The 22,500-nt window shown below is 35.8% G+C and overlaps 1 protein-coding gene across 1 annotated transcript in view; it reads left to right on the forward strand.

Moving 5' to 3' along the window:
- The window catches only part of LOC136854731 (uncharacterized), a 12,443-nt gene extending 2,471 nt beyond the window's left edge, over positions 1–9,972 (forward strand). The window contains exon 2 of the mRNA XM_067131318.1: positions 9,649–9,972. Within this exon, the coding sequence (XP_066987419.1) occupies positions 9,649–9,972 (324 nt within the window). The remainder of the gene's footprint in view (positions 1–9,648) is intronic.
- The last annotated feature ends 12,528 nt before the right edge of the window (positions 9,973–22,500 follow it).

Genomic DNA, 22,500 nt, shown 5'->3' on the forward strand with positions numbered 1-22,500 from the left:
CACGCCAAGAATAGTAATGAATCATCGATGAAGACCACGTAAGGCAGGAATGGCGTTTTTAGGGGTCGAGTCCACAATGCCTTGTGTGCCAAAGACAAATGCGTGTGTGTGTGTGTGTGTGTGTGTGTGGCATTCCCGTCAACATGGAAGAGTATGAAGCGGTCAATAAGCCATGGAAGTGTGTGTGTGTGTGTGTGTGTGTGTGTGTGTATATATATATATATATATATATATATATATATATATATATATATATATATATATATATATATTTATATTTATACATATGTATGCATGTACACATACACACAAATATATAATGCAAGTGTGCATGTATGTATGTATACACACATACACATATATAATATATATACATATATATATATACTGTATATATATGTGTGTGTGTGTGTTACAGGCAGATAGCGGAACCAGGCATTTCACGAACTGCCAGAAGCTTCAGGCAGATTGCGAAATGCACTTGGGGACATTTGACTCCCCAGGAGCTAGTACTAAACACGGCGAAATACATTTGACCCAGGGGCCAGTACTAAACACGGCGAAACAGTGTAGGTGAGTCACTGTTTTTGCCGTGTTAGTACTAGCCCCTTGGGGGGGATCAAATGTCTCCAAGTGCACTTCGGGATCAAATGTCCTTTAGTACATTTCGCTATCTGCCTGAAATTTCAGGCAGTTCGTGAAATGCCTGGTTTCTTATCTGCCTGCAACATATTTTATTTTATATATATATATATATATATATATATATATATATATATATATATATATATATATATATATATATATATACCACACTTAACATCACCCCCTACAAACAAAGCATAAATCAACGGTAAATTGAGGAGAAAAGTCTGAAGTTTAACTAATCTACATTAAGCTTTTCCGACAAACATTGCTAATTGACCTATGCATAGTCTGTTGACACTGCCACAACAAGATACTGTATTATTATTATTATTATTATTACTATTATTATTATTATTATTATTATTATTATTATTATTATTATTATTATTATAGTTACACGAAAAAATTTACATGTAATAATGATAATAGCAGTAACATCAACAATTTTTAAAATATCGTGAGCAAATTAACAAATAGGTAATCTTACAATAATAATAATAATAATAATAATAATAATAATAATAATAATAATTAAGCATCACATGCTAGTACTTTACATCAGTAATAATAGCAGTAATAATACTTATGATATAAGAATTTGTGTGTGTGTGTGTGTATGTGTGTGTGTCTGTGTATAATCATCTCAAGCGGCAGAACTTTACACAAGTTCTCCACTATATTATATCTAAGGCTACGACATCGCCAACACGAATCTAATTATTACCCTGTAAAGGCAGGCAAAAGTTTGTGTCAATATTAGGCGAGGTGGTGGGTGCTTCTCGCTAATTCTATTTACAGGCAAGTTTCCACTACTCAATCAGAGAGAGAGAGAGAGAGAGAGAGAGAGAGAGAGAGAGAGTGTAGTTTTCACACAGGTGGAGTGAAGATCAGCCTACCTCTCTGAAGTCCCGTCGTTTTTAATTATGATACACAGATATACACTGGGAAACACATTGGCTTCGCCAGAAATGTCATGAGGAGATACATGCAAGGCAGACAGAGATAGATGGATAGATAGGGAGACTGGTGAACAGATAAACAGACAGATACATGCACAGAATTATGTATTTACTGACGGACAGCGAGAAAGTCTCTAAACGTATCATTTTTCATTATGAATTATAAACAAAAACGTTTACGATACACATACACATATAGAGATTACAACATAAAGCAATAGGACATCACCTTATAAGAATTACACAGCAATTGATTCAATAGTAATAATAATAATAATAATAATAATAATAATAATAATAATAATAATAATAATAATAAAAATAATTAAGCATCACATGCTAGTACTTCACATCAGTAATAATAGCAGTAATCAAATTTATGACATTCCTTGGAATCATGAAGAAACGACTGAAATATTAACGACCATAAAATATAAAATAAATAAATAAAGACATGAGGGCGCCTCCGGAGAAAACATTTATAGTTCCCCAAAAGTCTTTTCCCCCCCTCAACATTTAACAATATTTTCGAGCCACGTCTACAGTAAAGACAGATCTGTCCCCAGGGTAATCCAAGGCCCCGGTCATTGGGGATAAAAGACCTTTCCTTTTACAAATGAATAAATAAAAAAATAAATATTATATATATATGTATATTCACACACACATATATATATATACAGTATATATAAATGTAAATATCAGAGTTCATTATTGATTCAGCAGTTAAGGAATGAACCTTGTATGGGATGTTTTATTTTTCTTTCTGAGTCTCCCCTGTGCCAGAGGCACAACTCATTAATCTAATAATGCCATATAAATGACGATAATATAATTGACAGTCGTAAAGGCGTATGTGTGCGTATGATACACACACACGCATATATATATATATATATATATATATATATATATATATATATATATATATAGAGAGAGAGAGAGAGAGAGAGAGAGAGAGAGAGAGAGAGAGAGAGAATTATCGTAAATGAAAGAAAAACAAGCACGATCATATCGTCTTCCCTTTAATACAGTGGTTCAATCTCAGCCAATAAGGATTAAACTTAACAGAATGTCTACATTTTATTGGTTCAAGAAATCTCGAAGTAAAGCTGTGATGAGACTTACGGCGATATCCCACACTGATTGGCCCCTGTGAGGAGCCAATCGGCGGCAGGGAGAAAAAAAAGGTGGAGTAAATAACCTTGGCTTGATGATAGTAAACTATCGAAAATGTTAAATATGAAATGATATATATATATATATATATATATATATATATATATATATATATATATATATATATATATATATATATATATATAATAAATATTAAATTTTATCATTTGCACAGTTATTCTGTGCATTCATACAAATAATATCGACCCCATTTAAACAGATGAATGTATTGTTACATATCCTGAGATCATCATTCTTCCATCTTATATATATATATAATATATATGAAAATAAGAACCCCATAAAACACTATTTAAACGTTGAAACTAGCTCCTCCCTCCCCTTTCTCTTCTTCCACCCCTGCTCTAAATATGGACACAATAAAAGTTTTATATATACAACCCATGAAAGCGTTGTCTTAGGCCACCGATGTTAAGTGAGGTGGCCTAATCACTTTTCAAGAAGGGAGGAGATTGACCAAATGGCGTCTAGTGGCTTTGGCAATTCTTGCAAAATAGATGGAAATCTGGCGGTCGCGTTTCTTGGGTCATCTACTTTCAAAAAGGGCAAGCCCGAAACATCTCGGCACGAGTCCGATTTTCCAATGTAGGTCCTGACCAGGTTCATATTGCTGGTTTATTGATGATAGCAGATTGGAGCATCTCTTTTGTACGACAGCGCTGAAAAACCAACCTGCCCCACACAGTAATGACATGCCCTGTATTTCTAATATAGAAAATACATGAAATATCCGAAGCGTAACGTACTGATCTTTTGTCTCGAAAATCTTTATTTTGCGAAAGATTATAAAAGTCTCGCAAATTATCAAATATAACGATAATGTAACACGAAATCTTGTACTTTCCTGCATGGAAGATTTGTTATTTAAGCATACGTGCTAACGAGCGAACTCCCAAAACATTTTGGTAATGGAAAATGAAAATATTATCAGGTAACTGAGTTGCTCGGTATCCTTTGATGTTTTCATCGTATGGAAGTTTTATAATATTGTTGAAATCATTTGTCTGTTGAGTGGACCCTCTGTAGTATATTTTATTTGCTTTATTAATAGCCCTCTCGATAATGTGTGGTGGATAGAGCAGTTGCGTTAGGTGTTGGCGGATCGGGTTAAATTCTTGATCCAGGGCTCTTTCATGTACAAATTATCAAAATGGCTCCAGACTTGTTATCACCCATTCTAGAACCTTTCATCCTCCCCACGTCAAACATGCAGAAGCATACAAAATTTAATAGTTAAGCATCCTCAACAACATCAAACTTCTCAGTCTAGACGTCGATTCATTATGGCCATAAAGTCCGATTGCCGACGTGTTGTTTTTTAGAGAGGAAGTTACAACCATAAGGAAGACCATTTTCCTTTGGCATAGATAAAACTTTTAAAACTTATCAACCTCTGTGTAACTAACTAACGTGTTTTTCTTTCAATGGTAATTTTTACAAACAAAAATTTGGATCGTAGCATGTGAAGTCCTATCACCCCTTCTAGCAAACTTGTACATAATATTTCAAAACAGAACTTTTGTCGTCTATCAAACCCCATAACATGATCTGGCTTAGATAGTAGATTATATCACAGCTTTCTGGGACACTAGCTGGGGACTTTAACCTCGAAATTTTTAATAGGCTAAATTACTAGTTCCGACCATAAAATTTAAAACAGAATGGGAAAAGGACGGAAAACTGCCGTTCCTAGATGTACTGATCATAAGAAAACAGAACTATGCATTTACAGTATAAGAAAACCCACCTTTGCTGTCTCCTACATTCATTTTCTTAAGCTACCGACGTCTCCGTAAAATCATGGTAATATTTCAACCTATTCCTCAGAGGACTTAGGATATGAAAAAATGAGTACCTGGATCAAGAATTTAACACGATCCAACACCTAACGCAAGGCGTCTATCCACGTTCACATTATCAAGAGGGTAATTTAATAAAGCAAATAAAATATACTACAGAGGTCCCACTCACAACAGACAAATAGATTTCAACAACAAAAATAAAGCTTCCATACGATGAAAACATTTAGCCACTGAGCAACTCAGTTCTGATAATCCTTTCATTTTCCATTATCCCAAATCCATCGGGAGTTCGCTCGTTAACGTATACTTAAATAACAAAGGGAAAAGCCGGAGTTTACAAGATACCGTGTAGTAATTGTCTGACATTTATGTAGGCGAGACACACAGATCGCTCTCGCAAAGAATAACAGAGCACAAAAAATCAGTACGTTACGCTTCGGAGAGTTCGGGTATTTTCCTGCATATTAGAAATACAGGGCATGTCATTAACTGGGTGGGGCGGAGTTGGTTTTCAAGAGTAGCTGTCCGTACAAAAAGAAAGATGCTGGAATCTGCTATCATCAATCAAACCAACAATATGAACCTGTCAGGAGGACAGTTGTTGGAAATCGGACGCCATTGAGTTTAATCCTCGCACCCTTTTGAAGAAGATGACCCAAGAAACGCGACCGCCAGATCCATCGCCAAACGGGAGCTAATGAGGCCAAAACCACTAGGAATTTGGTCAATCTCCTTTAAGAAACGCCACCTCATAACATCAGGCCACAAGGCCACACCTTCATGTTTTTGTATATACCATTGCAACTTTCCACCTGTCCATATTCTACCAGTGAACAGGGGCATAATAAACAAGTGTAGAAATATATGGTTTCAACGTTTAAATAGTGTTTTATGGGCCTTCTTATTTTCATATTACACTGTAGTATTACAGGAAAAGACATTCATATATATATATATATATATATATATATATATAGAGAGAGAGAGAGAGAGAGAGAGAGAGAGAGAGAGAGAGAGAGAGAGAGAGACAGAGAGAGACAGAGAGATGGATGTATATATATTTTCTGTTATATATATACATAAATATATATATATATATATATGAATAAAACAAGGAAAAGGGCACTTTATTATAAGTGCAGCTGGTAGGTGCCAACCTCATAGGGTGCAAAATCGTAAATTGATGAGGTTGAGGTTGGAGGGTGAGGTACGAGAACGAGAACGTAGAGAGAGAGAGAGAGAGAGAGAGAGAGAGAGAGCTGCCAGGAGAAAGGATAGCTATAACAGTAAAAGAATTGGGAGAAGAACAGGAGTACGAGGGAAGAGAAAGGAAAGGAATAGAAGCGTATGGAGAGTACACGGACCAGGATAAGAATAAAAAATGGAGAAACAAGAAAGTGAAAGGAAAGGACGCGAAAGAAAATGAATAAGAAAGGGCAAAGGAAGATAACATTGAAAGAAAGGGGGAGTCAGGGGAAGAAAGAGAAAGAAAGTGGCAAATGATCAGAGATTAACAGAGATGAAGAAATACAGATGGAGTTAAAAGAAGCGAGAAAAGAAATGAAGAGAAATAGGGGACTTGAAGGGAGAAACTGACAGAAAAAGAAAGTAGGAAATAGAAATAATAAAATGAAACTGAAACAATAAGAAAAGGAAAAAATGAGTGAGAGGAAAATAAGGTTGAGGACAAACTAAGAGGAAGAAAAGAATAAGATTCGTAGGAGAAAGAGGAGAAAGGAGAAACAAAATATAAAAAGATATATAGTCAGAAGGAATAAACGAAAATCACGATGACAACATTTGCCTCTGGCAAGAACAATGCCGTCTCTCTCTCTCTCTCTCTCTCTCTCTCTCTCTCTCTCTCTCTCGTCACAAGAAACAAAAGAAAATCATGATGAAAACATTGGCTTCCTGCTAGACCAACGCCGCCTCTCTCTCTCTCTCTCTCTCTCTCTCTCTCTCTCTCTCTCTCTCTCTCTCTCTCTCTCTCTAATCAGAAATAAAATAAAACGATGATATTTGCCTCTGGCTACAACGCCATCTCATCTCTCTCTCTCTCTCTCTCTCTCTCTCTCTCTCTCTCTCTCTCTCTCTCTCTCTAGTCAGAAGAAACAAAAGGATAAATCAATGAAAACATTCGCCACTGGTTAGAACAACGCCCCCCCCCCCCTTCTCTCTCTCTCTCTCTCCATACAGGAATTACAGAAAACAGGGGCGATAATGCGCCCATCAAAAAGAACCCCTGACAGTTTAATGAGCCACAACAAAGGGCGATAGGATGCGAATAAAACTTCTGATGGATGAGACCGAGGGGGGGATAAATGGGCAAGTAATGGCCACTCGCAGGCGGTTCATTTGCAATGATGACACTGCTTGTGAACGGTCTTGCACGCACTTGCTGGCAGGTTTTTGTACTGTAATTCTTTGCGAACATAAATAGCGGTAGTATTGAAAATAGATATGCCTGCAGTTCATACTGTCAGCTATGAAACACTTGTTGATTTATATATGTGTATATATATAATATATATATAACACATATATAGGCTATATATGCATGTGTATATTTATATAGCCTATATATATATATATATATATATATATATATATATATATATATATATATATATATAAAACATACATACATATGTACGTATATGTATATGTATATATATATATATATATATATATATATATATATATATGTGTGTGTGTGTGTGTGTGTGTGTGTGTGTGTGTGTGTGTATACAAATGGCTAGTTTCGATGTAACCTCTCTTTTCACCAATATCCCACTAAAAGAAACAACCGACATTATTCTTAATAATATATGTGAAAACCAGTTTATCAGTGTTTGGACTCAATAAAATAGACTTGCAAAAATTATTACATTTAGCAACTGCTGATGGCTTTTTACTTTTGATGGTAAATATATAATCAAATAGATGGAGTAGCTATGAGAAATTCCCTTGGACCTGTATATGCGGATTGCTTCATGGGTTATTGTGAAAGGATTTGGATGTCTGAATGCCCTAGTGCTTCCAAACCTTTGTATTATCGTAGGTATGTAGATGATACTTTCCTTGTGTTTAAGGAATTATCACATGTTAATTTGTTTTTTGAATATTTTAATTCTCGTCACCCTAACACTTCTTTTACTTGTGAGACGGAACAGGATAATAAGTTGTCATTTTTAGATGTACAGGTATACAGAAATAGTGGCAAATTTGAGACCTCTGTTTATAGGAAAAGTACTTTTACTGGCTTGGGATTGAATTACCTCAGTTTTTCGCCAAAGTTGTATAAGATGAACTCAATACGCACTTTGATAAATAGAGCCTACAATGTTTGTTGTGATTTTAATTTATTTCATCAAGATATGGTTTTCCTCCAGAATTATTTTTCTGAAAAACTCATATCCCATTTTTGTATTTTACAAAGTTCTGAAAAATTTTTCAAATGAAAAGGTTTGTCCCAGACCGGTGTACAGTACTGCTAGTAAAGATGTAAAGTACATTAAATTGCCTTACCTTGGTCATAGTAGCTATATGGTCCGAAAAAAATTACAAGAAATACTTAAGCATTGTTTCCCTCAAATTAGTTTCCGGTTTGTTTTCTGTAATCCTTTTACAATAAGATCACTTTTGAGAGAAGCCTACTCTGCCTGTGGACCTTAATTCCTGTGTCGTTTACTTGTTCACTTGTTCGCAGTGTGGTCTGCGATACGTGGGATCCAGTTCCCGCTGGCTCAAACACAGAATTTTGGAACACAGCGGTCTTTCTATTAGAACTAGGTTTCCCCTTTCCAAACCACCCTTTTCTGCCATTAAAGAACACAGTTTAGCACAGGACCATCCTTTCACTGACCTGGATTTTCGGGTAGGCCTACTGTCTTCTTGTTCAAATAGATTGGACCTTTTGATTTCAGAGTCGCTAACTATTAAAAAGATGAAGCCGGAATTGAACAACAACTCGTCTGGTATTCAACCAGCTATCGTGTAATTTCATAGTAGGTACTCAATTACGCCGTTAAATATTTTACTTTGTGAGTGGTAGTTTGTTTACATTTCACCTTATTTTTATTTTCATATTTTTATGTTTGTGTTCGCTTTTAATTTTTCGTTATTTTACGTCTCACCCTTTTAGTTTGTATTTACTTGTTCATTTTATATATTTGGTTAGTATTTTTGCTGAAGATTTATTATGACAATTCATTTTATTGTAATTTTATTGATTCTCATCCTTCTCGGTTTTTTCAGCCTGATGATGAGGTTTTATACCTCGAAAGCTCGTATAATACAGAATGTTCTCCTGGCCTTGGCAATATTATTTATCATTAAGCTAAGATATACAAATGCATATATACATAATCTATATTATGTACAGTATATTATACATATACACATATAAACATACATATATATTTCAACATAAAACTGTTGTCACTAACAGAAGGTGCTCGAAAAAATTCAAGTCACTTCCACATTCACACTCAGACTGTCGAATCGTGGACGAACCTTTTTCTCGTGAAGGGAGAAGATAATGTTGAAGATGTTTTATGCATAATGCATTCATCCATAATTTTCAGCCGTTCCAAATATGAATCTAACAACAACACGTGTCCTATATATTCCCTCTACAACCATCCCCTTGATAGAGGAAATGGCTTGACGTGAAAAAATGATATACATAGGCATAAATAACACACTAAACATTTGCACCGGTGTCAATACTTATTTAAGGCTATATTGTATACTTAAAGATATGACTCCTAAGCAACCACGTAACCGAATGACGTCACAGCAATTTTTTTGCTGCCCAAATGAGTTCCCTTTCCAAATTGGAGCACTCAGCACCTTACGAGAAACAGAAACAAAAGCCTAAAACGAGTCATTAGGCCCACCTGCACAAATGGTACATTACTTCCGCTCTATACGGGAATGAAGACCTTATTCTCTCTCTCTCTCTCTCTCTCTCTCTCTCTCTCTCTCTCTCTCTCTCTCCGCAGGTAAACCTCATTAACCGGTAACCTCTCCCAAAGCCTGAGCAATTATCGCTCGGGGAGTGTTTCGTCATCAACGTCATAATTGTGGCATACCCGCTGTTCGTGAGAGGTTGCGGTCTTTACCAATTAAACGGGTCATGGGGAAAGATGCCCAGAGCTTCCTGGGTGCTCTACGGGTGCTCTGCCAACGTTTCTCAAGAGCAGCAGGAGGAGGAGGAGGAGGAGGAGGAGGAGGAGGAGGAGGAGGAGGAGGAGGAGCTCCCTTCCCCAGGAACGTTTCCCAGGAGCAGCACCAGCAGGTGGGCTGGTAAACTGAGAAACGTTTCTCAGGAGCAGCAGCAGGTGACGCTTTTAATCTGAGAAACGTTCCCAGGAGCAGCAGCAGATGGGGCTAGTAAAATGAGAAACGTTTCTCAGGAGCAGCAAGGAGGAGGAGGGAGAGGAGCTCCCGTCCCCAGAAACGTTTCCCAGGAGCAGCACCAGCAGGTGGCGCTGGTAAACTCAGAAACGTTGCTCAGGAGGAGGAGGAGGAGGAGCTCCCGTCCCCAGGAACGTTTCCCAGAACCAGCAACAGCAGGTGGCGCTAGTAAACTGAGAAACGTTTCTTAGGAGCGGCGGGGATGTGGAACCGACGTTCCAAGAAACGCTATTATGAACCTGGCATTTTCTGTGACCTACTTGTTTCTCCTGCTACATATTATTTACTATAATTATCATAGCACTGGTATACTTCGATAACAGTTTAAAAGTGTGTGTGTGTATGTATGTATGTATGTATGTATGTATGTGTAAGTGTGTGTATATATATATATATATATATATATATATATATATATATATATATATATATATATATACTATATAAAACTTAACTTTCCTCAGATACTTAAGTATTTTTAATAGCCAAAATAAACTCTTAAATTCTCGATATTTTCATGCTTTACATACGCTTCTCCGAGAAGTGTGTGTACGTATGTATGTTTGTATGGATGTTTGTACACATGTATAAGCGTATATATATGGCTTAACAATAAAGCCGACACCGGTCGGGATATTTATACGTTTGAATATGGAGGCAAAATTACTCCTTAACATCAAATTCACTTTTATGGTCTAATAAAGCGCTCAACTCACTTTGCTAGCTTTGTGGGTCGCTCCCGACCAACCTCCAGCCATTTCACCCATTTACTGGGGCATAAAAAAAAAAGGAGGGGGGGTTGGGGGGTTGGGCCAGCAACCTCACCACTCACGATTTTTTTTTTAAACCGGAAGTGTGTACCTAGCGCGCTTCTTTCTAAGTCAAAAGGCGTTGCGTGGAGAAAAATTATATATACATATATATATATATATATATATATATATATATATATATATATATGTGTTTTTGTGTGTGTGTGTGTGCGCGCGTGTACAAGTATATGTATGTATGTATGTATGTATATACATACATACATATACATACATACATATATATATGTATACATACTGTATATATATACATACATACATAATATGCTATATATATATATATATATATATATATATATATATATATATATATATATATATATGTATATATATAAACATATATATACACATATATTAATATTTTATAAATGTATACATATGTATGTGTGTGACTGGTTATGTGGCCTAATTTTGATATGCAGACCAATGTGGAAGTCACTTCAAATGAAATGCTCCTGATATGCAGATCAACTTGGTAGTCACCTCAAGTGAGCTACCCCAGTCATCCGGATCGACTTGGAAGTTAAGTAATGATAGCTGACTTTGCAATGCGGATTGATCTGGAAGTACTATACGCCTTCATTATGTGGATCAATAAGTCACTAGGATGCCTCTATTCCACCAGCCCCGGTTTTTTTGACCATGCCCTTAGGTTAGGTTAGGTTAGGTTAGTTAAAGGACCTCATAAAAATTTGGGTGTGGGAAACGTAATGAGATTATTTTCAAGAAAATACTATGGTTAGTTTTTAAGATACGGCGTCCAGCTTTTTTCAGTTAAAGGTCCCGGCCTGGTGCAATACTCGGTTACATCTCGGGAAAATGCTTGCGGGATTCACTGCCGATGCAACGATCTTGGGAAGACGCACTGATCTATAAATTTTTTCAAGAGCTCCTTGCTATCCACTGCGTCATTGGTAAAACAATAAATTTTGGTCATTACGTCACTAGGTAAAACTAATATTTTTAAGGCACACAAACTTACAAGTCTGCCGAGAGGTAAGGAAATGGTCTGTACTAGAAGACAAAAATAATGGAGAGAATCACGAATAAGTTTTCCTTATTTCTGAGAAGCTTGCCAGAAGAGAAAAAGAAGTATAGACTGATTCAAAGTCTTGATAAGAAGATTGTATCTGCGAACAATGCCACTGACTTCAATAGAAATTGCATACGAGGGAAAATACGCCCAAAACAGCGAGCAAAAAAAAAATCTAAATATGGCTCTTTTTTATAAAAAAAAAAAAACCATCCTATTGTTAGTCGTGCAAAAAAGACTTACTGGCATGTATTCCGGTGGAAATGCAGAAATATACACATCAAAAAAGTAGGTTTATGGGCGTGAACCCTTGCGAAAATATAAGCCCAGGTTGCAGAGGTTAATCCTATCACTTTCGGCATAACCCAAATGGAACACGGATGAAAAAATGTGGTATCTATCATACGGTACATTAAGCAAATCCGTCTTTTTTTTTTTTTACTGTAATCCCAGCCTCCAGTTCGAAATTCCAAAAATGAGTTTAAAAGCGTAATTTTATACCGAGATAAAATAGATGAGAATCGTGATTTGAGTCACAAAGTGATCTCATGAGAAAATTCAATTTTTATGATAATAATACTACTTAGGTAACATAACATTATCACATGAAAATCCAATAACAGCAATTATAACAAAAATATAACATACTGTATATCACATAAAATTATCATATGATGACATATAAAATTGCCATACGATTTGACTTATAGATTACAAGTCCTCTGACGGCACAATCACCAGGGTCACTGGCACCAAATTAGCAGATGAGAAAATAGTAATGATAATGATAAAAATGCTCCTTTCACTTACAAGACGCATGATACCGATCGCCTTAGGTCATAATTCAAGGAAATAACCCAGGGAGTACACAGCCACTAGATATAAAACATAATAAAAAAAAAAAAAAAAAAAACATCGAAAACTGAGAAGAAAAATAACCAAAGCTATCGCTTCCGGAACTGCCGACGGCCTCACGCGCACTTCGCGTCGAGCCCAGGTCAAGGGGTCAATCGAAATCACGTGACCCGCTGTCTTCGCCGTTTGACCCGTAAGAACGGGCGATAATTTACACCGCCATAACAGTAATGAGAGGCGCAGCCCTTGCATATCTAACGGCCGTGACTGCCTAATCACGTGGAGCCTCCTTCAAGACGTTTAGAAGTCGTTAGCCACAAAACAAAAGGGCGGGTTAAGCACCAAACCAATTAGGGGACTTCGACGCTCGTGTTCTTTTTAGTGGGGGGGAAGGCAGTCTGAATGGGAGGGGTGTAGAAGTAAGAAGTGGTGTTGGAGTAGGAGCAGGCAATTTTATAGGTACGGAGGTCAGGAGGGTGTTGGTATAAAACAAAGCAAGAGGTGACGATATAAAACTTAGATGTGTTAGGGATATAAAATTCTGAAGGGGTCTTGATGCAAAAGCTGAAAAAGGAGTTTGTATAAATGTCAAAAAAGAGAGTTGCTAAAATAGCAAATGTTAGCATACAGAGATGGGGAGTTACAACAACAAAAAGTTTTGTTTTTTATAAAACGAAGCAATCTTGGTATAAAAGTAAAGAGGAATATTATTTTAACAGTAAGAACTTGTCCCGATATAAAAAATAAGGCGTCTCGATTTAAAACTAAGGAATTAGGCGGTGAATAAAAAATTAAGTCTACACAAAAAGTAACATTCATAAAAATATTATAAGGAGATTAAGTGCACGGGGATGTGCTACAATCTGAAATTCAGATTTCGTAAGCAGGTCAGATATTTTGATAATCCTCAACATGGCCTGGTTCCATTACTAAAATAGATCCTTGTCGCATTAGGTCAATCTCTGCATACGTTGCATGAATGAAAATTGATACTCCGAAAAAGATTAGCCTCAAATTCCATGATTACATGATTATGGTGGTCCCCGTAGAGGGGTAGCGCCATTAGTGCACCCCACGCGGTGCACTGTAGGCATCACTTAAGGTTCTCAGCAGCATCGCTTCGGCCCCTAGCTGCAACACCTTTCATTCCTTTTACCATACCTCTGTTTATATTCTCTTTCTTCTATCTTACTTTCCAGCCCCTCTTAACAAATTTCACAGTGCAACTGCGAGGTTTTCCTCCTGTTACACCTTTCAAACCCTCCTTTACTCTCAGTTTTCCTTTCAGCGCTGAATGACCTCACAGGTCCCAGAGCTCTGTCTTTAGCCTAAACCTTATATTTCAACTCCTTGATGAAGAGGGTGAGAAAACAATGACTGAACTAGCTTCGTTTTGTCATTAAATTGAAGAGATGCACGTCATAGCTATGCAATGGTCTTCGTTGCTCATAGGGAAAAAAAAGACACGAATGTCTTGCTCCTAAGAAAAGACTGAGATATACGCTTCATTACCAAATATGCACACCGTCTGTCCTACATACAAAACTATTGTATGTCTTTGTACTTCATTGTTAACTAATGTATGGCAACAATCATACATCGAAAATTCTAGGAGTCTTCTTTTTTACTCTGGAACATGTGCTGCTGCTTATAATGAGGATGATGACGATGATGATGACTATGATGAAGATGACATACCATACGTTCTTTCTCAATCAATTTTAAATAATGCAGTCCATTGCTAAGTAACGTTATTGTAATAAAATAATTTCATTTTTTTTCTTACTGTAATAAAAATAAAAACACAAACACTGGACCCCTTTTTTGGGGGGATTTTATTCTCTCCAGAGAGCACACTTCTTTTATACGCCGGACCAGACGAGGTCTGGAATGTGTCAGCATGCTCGGCACCGTCCTCTGTAACACGATCAAATAAACTCAATTCAAGAGAGAGAGGCAAAGTATTGGGAAATAATTACGCCCTGCGCAGTGCGACGGGAAAATAAACGAAAGGGAATTCAAATGCAGTGTTTGCTTTATTTATCTGATTTCATACTACTGAATGGAAATGTTGAAAACTGAATATAAAACACGATGTTTCAATGAAGCGAGCTACTCAGAATTCATCAAGGTTAAAAATAAGTAAAAAAAATGCGCCGAAGTTTTTCGGCGCAATCGAGTTTTCTGTACAGCGTATAATGCTGTACGAAACTCTCAGCCACGACCGGGCAGCGCTCAGTTGCTCCCCAGATGCGGTGAAGTGAAGATGGGTCTGCGGTGCCAGACGCTCGATTCATGGCTAAATTTAACCTTAAAGAAAATAAGAACTACAGAGGCTAGAGGACTGCAATTTGGTATGTTTGATGATTGGAGGGTGGATGATCAACATACCAGTTTGCAGCCCTCTAACCTCAGTAGTTTTTAAGATCTGAGGGCGGACAGAAAAAGTACGGACGGACAGACAAATAGCCGTCTCGATAGTTTTCTTTTACAGCAAACTAAAAATAAACTAGTTATCCACTTTGTAAACAAATTCAGGTATGTAAATTCAAACTAAAGTCATTCTAAGGATAATTCGTAAAAACACACTGACATTTCAACATAGGAATTTACTGAACATCCACCAAGCATGAAAATGAAGCGATGTTCTCTTTCTTTACATATAAATAAAAGGGTGTAGAACCAATGTATAATTTGCCCAAGAACATATCGTAAACTACCATAATATACAAATGCCTCCTAAGCACCTACTGAAAATTTAATGTCTATGACTATCCGTCTACTCTTGTGACTAAATGAAAATTAAAATTACCTAATGACATTTCGCAAAAACGTACTCGATGCACTTCGAGCACCAGCGTTATTGGAAACAAGATTAGGAAAAATATAATAAAATATTCTCTATTTATAAAGACAGATAGATAAATAGATAGATAGAGGAACAGAGAGAGACAGAGACACAGAGAATATTGAAGCACTTCGAACACCAGGATTTACTGATAAATCAAGGATGAATATAAAACAATATTCTCTCTCTCTCTCTCTCTCTCTCTCTCTCTCTCTCTCTCTCTCTCTATATATATATATATATATATATATATATATATATATATATATATGTGTGTGTGTGTGTGTGTGTGTGTGTGTATATATATATATATATATATATATATATATATATATATATATATATATATATATATATATATATATATATAAGCCCACTTGTCTGTTCGCTTTTCGGAAGACATAACGAAGTCTGTCCCTATGGGCCATTTCTATTCAGGATGACTATACACTGGAGAGTTTCCAAACGAGATCGACAGAAGGCCGAGAACCTGTGAAAGGATGTATAGAATGACAGAAAGAGACGAAGGGAAGGAAAGGGTGAAGGAATGATGGATGGAAAGGTTGTGAAATGAAGGGTGGACAGAAGAGTGGATGGAAGGAATGGTTGAAACGAGGATGTAAAGGGAATGAAAAATGGAGAATGAGAAACAGAGGGGAAAAGGGAGGAATGGATGATGGAGAGAGATGGGGACAGATCTAAATAAAGGAATGAGAAAAAATACTGGAGGAGTAAAGAAAGACGGGGCGATGGGATGAAGGAGAAAAGAACCATGAATAGAAAGACGGAAGGTTGGAATGAAGGATTTAAAGAAATAAATGACAGATAAAAAAAATGATGGAAAGAAAGACAGGGATGTTGGAAAGAACAATGGAAAGAAAGATGGTGCTGGAATGATTAACAGAAAGAAAGATAGAAGAAGCTAGAATGAAAAGACAGAAACACAGACAGTCTGAAAAGAATAACTAATAAGAGAACATTAAGGGAGAAAGAAAACAAGCAGCCCATTACGAAAAAGATTCAAATCAAATGCAGATGACAGACGAGAAAAGTTTTACAGAGACTGCCTGACACGATGACAGACTGGAAATGTTACCTGAAATGCCTGACAAGATAACGGCAGAGAAATTTTATCAGGTATGCCTGATACACAGAGAGAACTGACAGACAGAAAAGTTTATCTGAATTGCCTGACGTGTAGAGAGGTGGGCAGACAGACGAGATATCTTATTTGGACTGACTGATCAACACACAGACCACCAAGAAATGTCCTGTTCTGGCTGACATGTCGACAGAAAAGACAGGCGAGGCATTTTATCTCATTGCCCGACTTCTATACATACTGTACATACATACAGGCAGAAGGGGAATTGCATCTGGATTGCCTATTAACATACAGTAGACACCAGACAAATTTTATATGGATTGCCTGGCATGTAGGCAGACGGGACATTTTACCTGGATTGCCTGACAAGTAGACAGACAAACAGACAGGCGGAAATTTAATCTGGACTGCCTCAACTGCATATAAACAAACACTAAAAGTCTTGTATGGGCAGTAGAGGATGTATCTGTTGTTACTCTGCTAGGCTCTCTGATATAATTATGTAGACTCTCTGATATATTCGTCTTCCTCACAATAATATCAGTAGCAATACAATTTAACAATGTTAAAAAAAATCAACTGCATGTGGCTCAAAATGTTTCCAATAATGATATCACTAAGAGCTTCGACTTTCTACAATTTTCATTTCTTCCACTGGTATGTCTACGAGCTCCTTTTAGCAACATTACTACTAATTAAATAACATAAATTTCCTTGATGGAATCATACTTGGCTTGAAGGCAGCTCATAGTGTGTCATCCGAACCCCATTCTTAACAAGGTCACGCCAACATGCACATGGAGGTCACAAAACTGCACACCCTAGTGTTCATCAAACCACATACTCTGGTTCATAAAACCACACATTCTGGATAGTCGTGGAAACCAGTAATCCTCATGATGTTGGGATTATAAGGCTCAATGAGTGTTTCGTCCCTGCTGCTGCCAATCACTGAAATTCTCTTCTTGCTTCTGGTTCTCTTCTTACAGAAAAATTTCATCTACTGCTTCATTTGTGGTTAAATCTGCCTTCCTTCTTCCCTTTTTATTATTCTTATTTTCTCCGGGTCTGGGATGGAAAGGAATATTAGGCTACCCGTTCAATCGGGATTTCTGTATACAGAAAACTTGCTGACAAATGTCAAACAGTTTCATTCATACCAAACAAATGAAAGAGTACCACTGTCAGCGGTCGTGTTCTGAACACTTAACAAATGCTTCTATTTATGCTTCACTATGAAACCATAGAAATAAAAAGCCGGCTTCTTATGAGCTGGCGAGCAACTGGGCGTAAATGACGCTAAGTCTTCACGCATCTTCACAGGTGAGAAAGTTCACAGGCACCTAACACCGTCGGCTGGTAAATTGCCGTGACCAATTGCTGAGGCAGAGGCATGACGCCCAATGGGCATGTGACGAATAACATTAACGCGTGAAAAATGAATCAGGAAATCAGCATATGCAAATGAGTTCTGTGGACAGGACACCCAAAAATTAACTAACAGCTGCAGTAATAAATGTTAATAACATCGACGAGCACCCTATTGAGACACGACAAGTACACAAAATATGCACGACAAACCAATACAGATATAGCAAACCAAATTTCACAAGCTATTATTATTATTATTATTATTATTATTATAATTATTATTATTATTCAGCAGATGAAACCTATTCATATGGAACAAGCCACAAGGCAATTGACTTCAAATTCAAGCTTCCAAAGAATATTATCATTATATTATTATTATTATTATTATTATTATTATTATTATTATTATTATTATTATTATTATATTATTATTATTCTGAAGATAAACCCTATTCATGGAACAAGGCCACAGGGATCATAGACTTGAAATTCAATTAAAATTATTATTATTATTATTATTATTATTATTATTATTATTATTATTATTATTATTATTATTATTCAGAAGATGAACCCTATTCATAAATACGGAAATAGCCCACCACAGGGGCCATTGACTTGAAATTCAAGCTTCCAAAGAATATGGTGTTCATTAGGAAGTGAGAGAAGATAAAGGGAAATACAGAAAGAAGAGATCTCACTTAATAAAAATAAAAAAATAAATTAATAAGTGTTTTGTTTGTTGCGTGCTCGTAGGTTGTAGGTTTCCTTGCATTCTGTCAGTCTGTGGTATTTAGTGATGTAAGTTATACTCAATAATTTCTCGTTAGTATGTTTTTTAATGTACTTAGTTTTGTTGGTTGTAGTCTATATTTCTTGTTAATATCTTTTTTTTTTAATGTGTATTGTATTAGGTCTTGCCTTGCCTAAATACTTTTTCTCGTACTTTTTTATATTCTTGTTCGTTTGTTCTTTGCCATGTGCCTTTGGGTGTATGTTCCACTTATTGTTTCTGTAGCATTAGATTTTTAGTTTTCTGTAAAAGGAAACTATTGTGCCAGCTTTGTCTGTCCGTCCGCACTTTATTCTGTCTGCACTTTTTCTGTCTGCCCTCAGATATTAAAAACTACTAATGCTAAAGGGTTGCAAACTGGTATGTTGATATCCACCCTCCAGTCATCAAACATGCCAAATTGCAGCCCTCTAGCCTTAGTAGTTTTTATTTTATTTAAAGTTAAAGTTGGCCATAATCGTGCTTCTGGAAACGATATAGAAGAGGCCACCACCAGGCCATTGTTAAAGATTCATGTGCCGCGGCTCATACAGCATTATATCGAGACCACCGAAAGATAGATCTATTTTCGGTGGCCTTGATTATACTCTGTAGAGGGTGTACAGAAAACTCGATTGCGCCGAAGAAACTTCTGCGCAATTTTTATTTGTTTAGTTTGAGCTTTGTGATGTCTGCCAGCAGTGCTTGTTTTGGGTGAGTGATTTGTGTTTGTCATTCTTTTTAGATTGAAGTTCTTTGCAGCAATTGCTTGTTTGTGCATATCCTGTTAGGTTGTCATGCATATCTAGGTTGTCTTTTCATGTCAGAAGAGTTTGTTTGTGTTACATTTTTATCTGTTTATTAATTTATTTGTTCTTTTTAATAAGTGAGATCTCTTCTTTCTTTATTTCCCTTTACCTTTTTTTACTTCCTGATGAACACCATATTCTTTGGAAGCTTGAATTTCAAGTCCATGGCCCCTTTGGTGGGCTTGTTCCATATGAATAGGGTTCATCTTCTGAATAATAATAATAATAATCATAATAATAATAATAATAACTGAATTTCAAGTCTCTGGTTCCTGTGGCCTTGTTCCAGGAATAGGGTTTATCTTCTGAATAATAATAATAATAATAATAATAATAATAATAATAATAATAATAATAATAATAATAATAATAATAATAATAATAACAATAATAATAATAATAATAATTGAATTTCAAGTCTATGGCCCCTGTGAGCTTGTTCCATATGAATAATGTTCATCTTCTGAATAATAATAATAATAATAATAATAATAATAATAATAATAATAATAATAATAATAATAATACTAACTGAATTTCAAGTCGATGGTCCCTGTGGCCTTTTTACATATGAACATTTCAATAATAATAATAATAATAATAATAATAATAATAATAATAATAATAATAATAATAATGATAATAATAATAATTACATTTCAAATCTATGGTCCCTGTGGCCTTGTTCCATATGAATAGGGTTCATCTTCTGAATAATAATAATAATAATAATAATAATAATAATAATAATAATAATAATAATAATAATAATAATAATAAGTTCAGCTCGGACGGAAAACCCACCGAAGAGCAATTCCGAAGAAACCCCGGAAGTGAAGGAACGTCTCGGCAGAACGCAAAACCGGAGTAAATAGAAACATAAATAAACCAGCCGGAGGCCAATTATTTTCCCCCACCATGCTTCGACTGATTCCCGCTGCAAAAACCCCCCCGTCTTATATTTGCCGCGAGCTGGTCTGAGTGAATCTGAAAACATTTTGCCATTTTGCGTGATGTGAAGCATAAATCTGACCTAATACTGTGAGGAGTCCTTATTTATTTTTTATTGACATTCTGAATATGTAAATAAAAATACACAAATTCTCTAATAAAAATATAAAGTAAAATATCAATTAAATGAAATCTACAAATGATAGTTATTTATTGCATGACTTACAAATACTGTAAATGGGTCTTATAGGACTAAATATGTAAATATAAAATTAATAAGTTCTCGAATAAAAATATCAAGTTAAATCTCAATAAAAGGAATGTACATATGACAGTTATTTATTGCATATATATACACTGTATGTATATATACATAATATGTATGTATATATACTGTATGTATATGTATATGTATATATATATATATATATATATATATATATATATATACATATACATATAAAATCTTCTTTGATAACCATTTATACCGACCGACCAGGCTTTCCGAAAACTATCGCTAATCTTCATCTGAAAAAGATAAGCCGTTCAAGGCCCATTTCCAAGAGGAAATTAACGAACAACTTACTTCGGCGTAATCCAAAAACATCAAGAGTCAAATGACGCAACAGCACGGAAGGGTCTGCTGAGGAATCAAAGACACCGTCCTTTCAACATTACTGCTTGATGTTTTCAAGACTTTCGTCGCGGCTCTGATGGGAATTTAATGCATCAGACCTGAGGCAAACAAGAAAACAATGTTTGGAGGGAAGAAAGGGCGTCTTAATTCCGGAAAAGGACAGGAGGAAAATATGCTTATTTCACGGAACAGAATTTACTTTTCGCTAATTCAATAATTAGCCAATTGTTATCATTATTATTCAGATGCTAAACCATATTCAAAGAGTATAAGCCCACAGCGTCAGTGACTTGAAATTCAAGCTTCCAAAGAATATGGTGTTCATTTGAAAGAAGGAAGAGAAGGTAATACGAAATACAAAAAGATGAGATCTGTTATTAGAAAAGGAAGAAATAAATTAACACATTCACAAGATGTAAGAAAATTATAAAATACAAAGAGAACTACTTTTGGATAGTAATGCTTTGCATCTTCGCTCGAACTTTCGAGTTTCCAATTGCACAGCATCCTCAGGGAAGCTGTTCCACACTGTGTGAGAATACCACATCAAAATATCATTATCGGTAACTTAAAAGCCAATGGATGATTTACGTAAGAACGGCACACTGGCAGTCATTCGAATTAACAGACTAACACAATAAAACAGTTTCTAGGTGAAAACCTCATTATCTCCGAAAACATCGTCTTTCACTTCGAATTTATTAAGAATTTATTAAGAGTCATCACCTTCAGCGGTTTAATAAAAGGCTTCTGGCAACACTCGGCCATCAAATATACATTACTGTTCAGTGGTTGGGTAGCCATTAACATTTCGTCCATTTACGTTTACAACGTGCAGCGGCCTTAAAGGTCAGAGTGGAAGGGTAACATGTCAGACTTACATTATTTACTAATTCTTACAGCCTCATAATGACCCACGGCCACTTACACCAGATCGCTCAGGATCGTTGCAAGGTTTTACAAAGCAGGTGGGATTCATCATAATCTTAATCCTCCTCTGTTTTCCGAGTTTGACTTAAATATTAGTTTGAGGTATTTATCTTACTAGGTCTTGGGTCATATTATGACCTACTGCAACTTGCAGCATGATAATGTTTTATCCAAATTTCAATAACGTTTGTTACGTTAATCTTACTCAGTGTATGAATGTTTGTGTGTATACATACATATATATATATATATATATATATATATATATATATATATATATATATATACAGTATATATATATAACATGTATATATATATATATATAT

The sequence above is a fragment of the Macrobrachium rosenbergii genome, chromosome 30 (assembly GCF_040412425.1).
Source record: "Macrobrachium rosenbergii isolate ZJJX-2024 chromosome 30, ASM4041242v1, whole genome shotgun sequence".
NCBI classification, from domain to species: Eukaryota; Metazoa; Arthropoda; class Malacostraca; order Decapoda; family Palaemonidae; genus Macrobrachium; species Macrobrachium rosenbergii.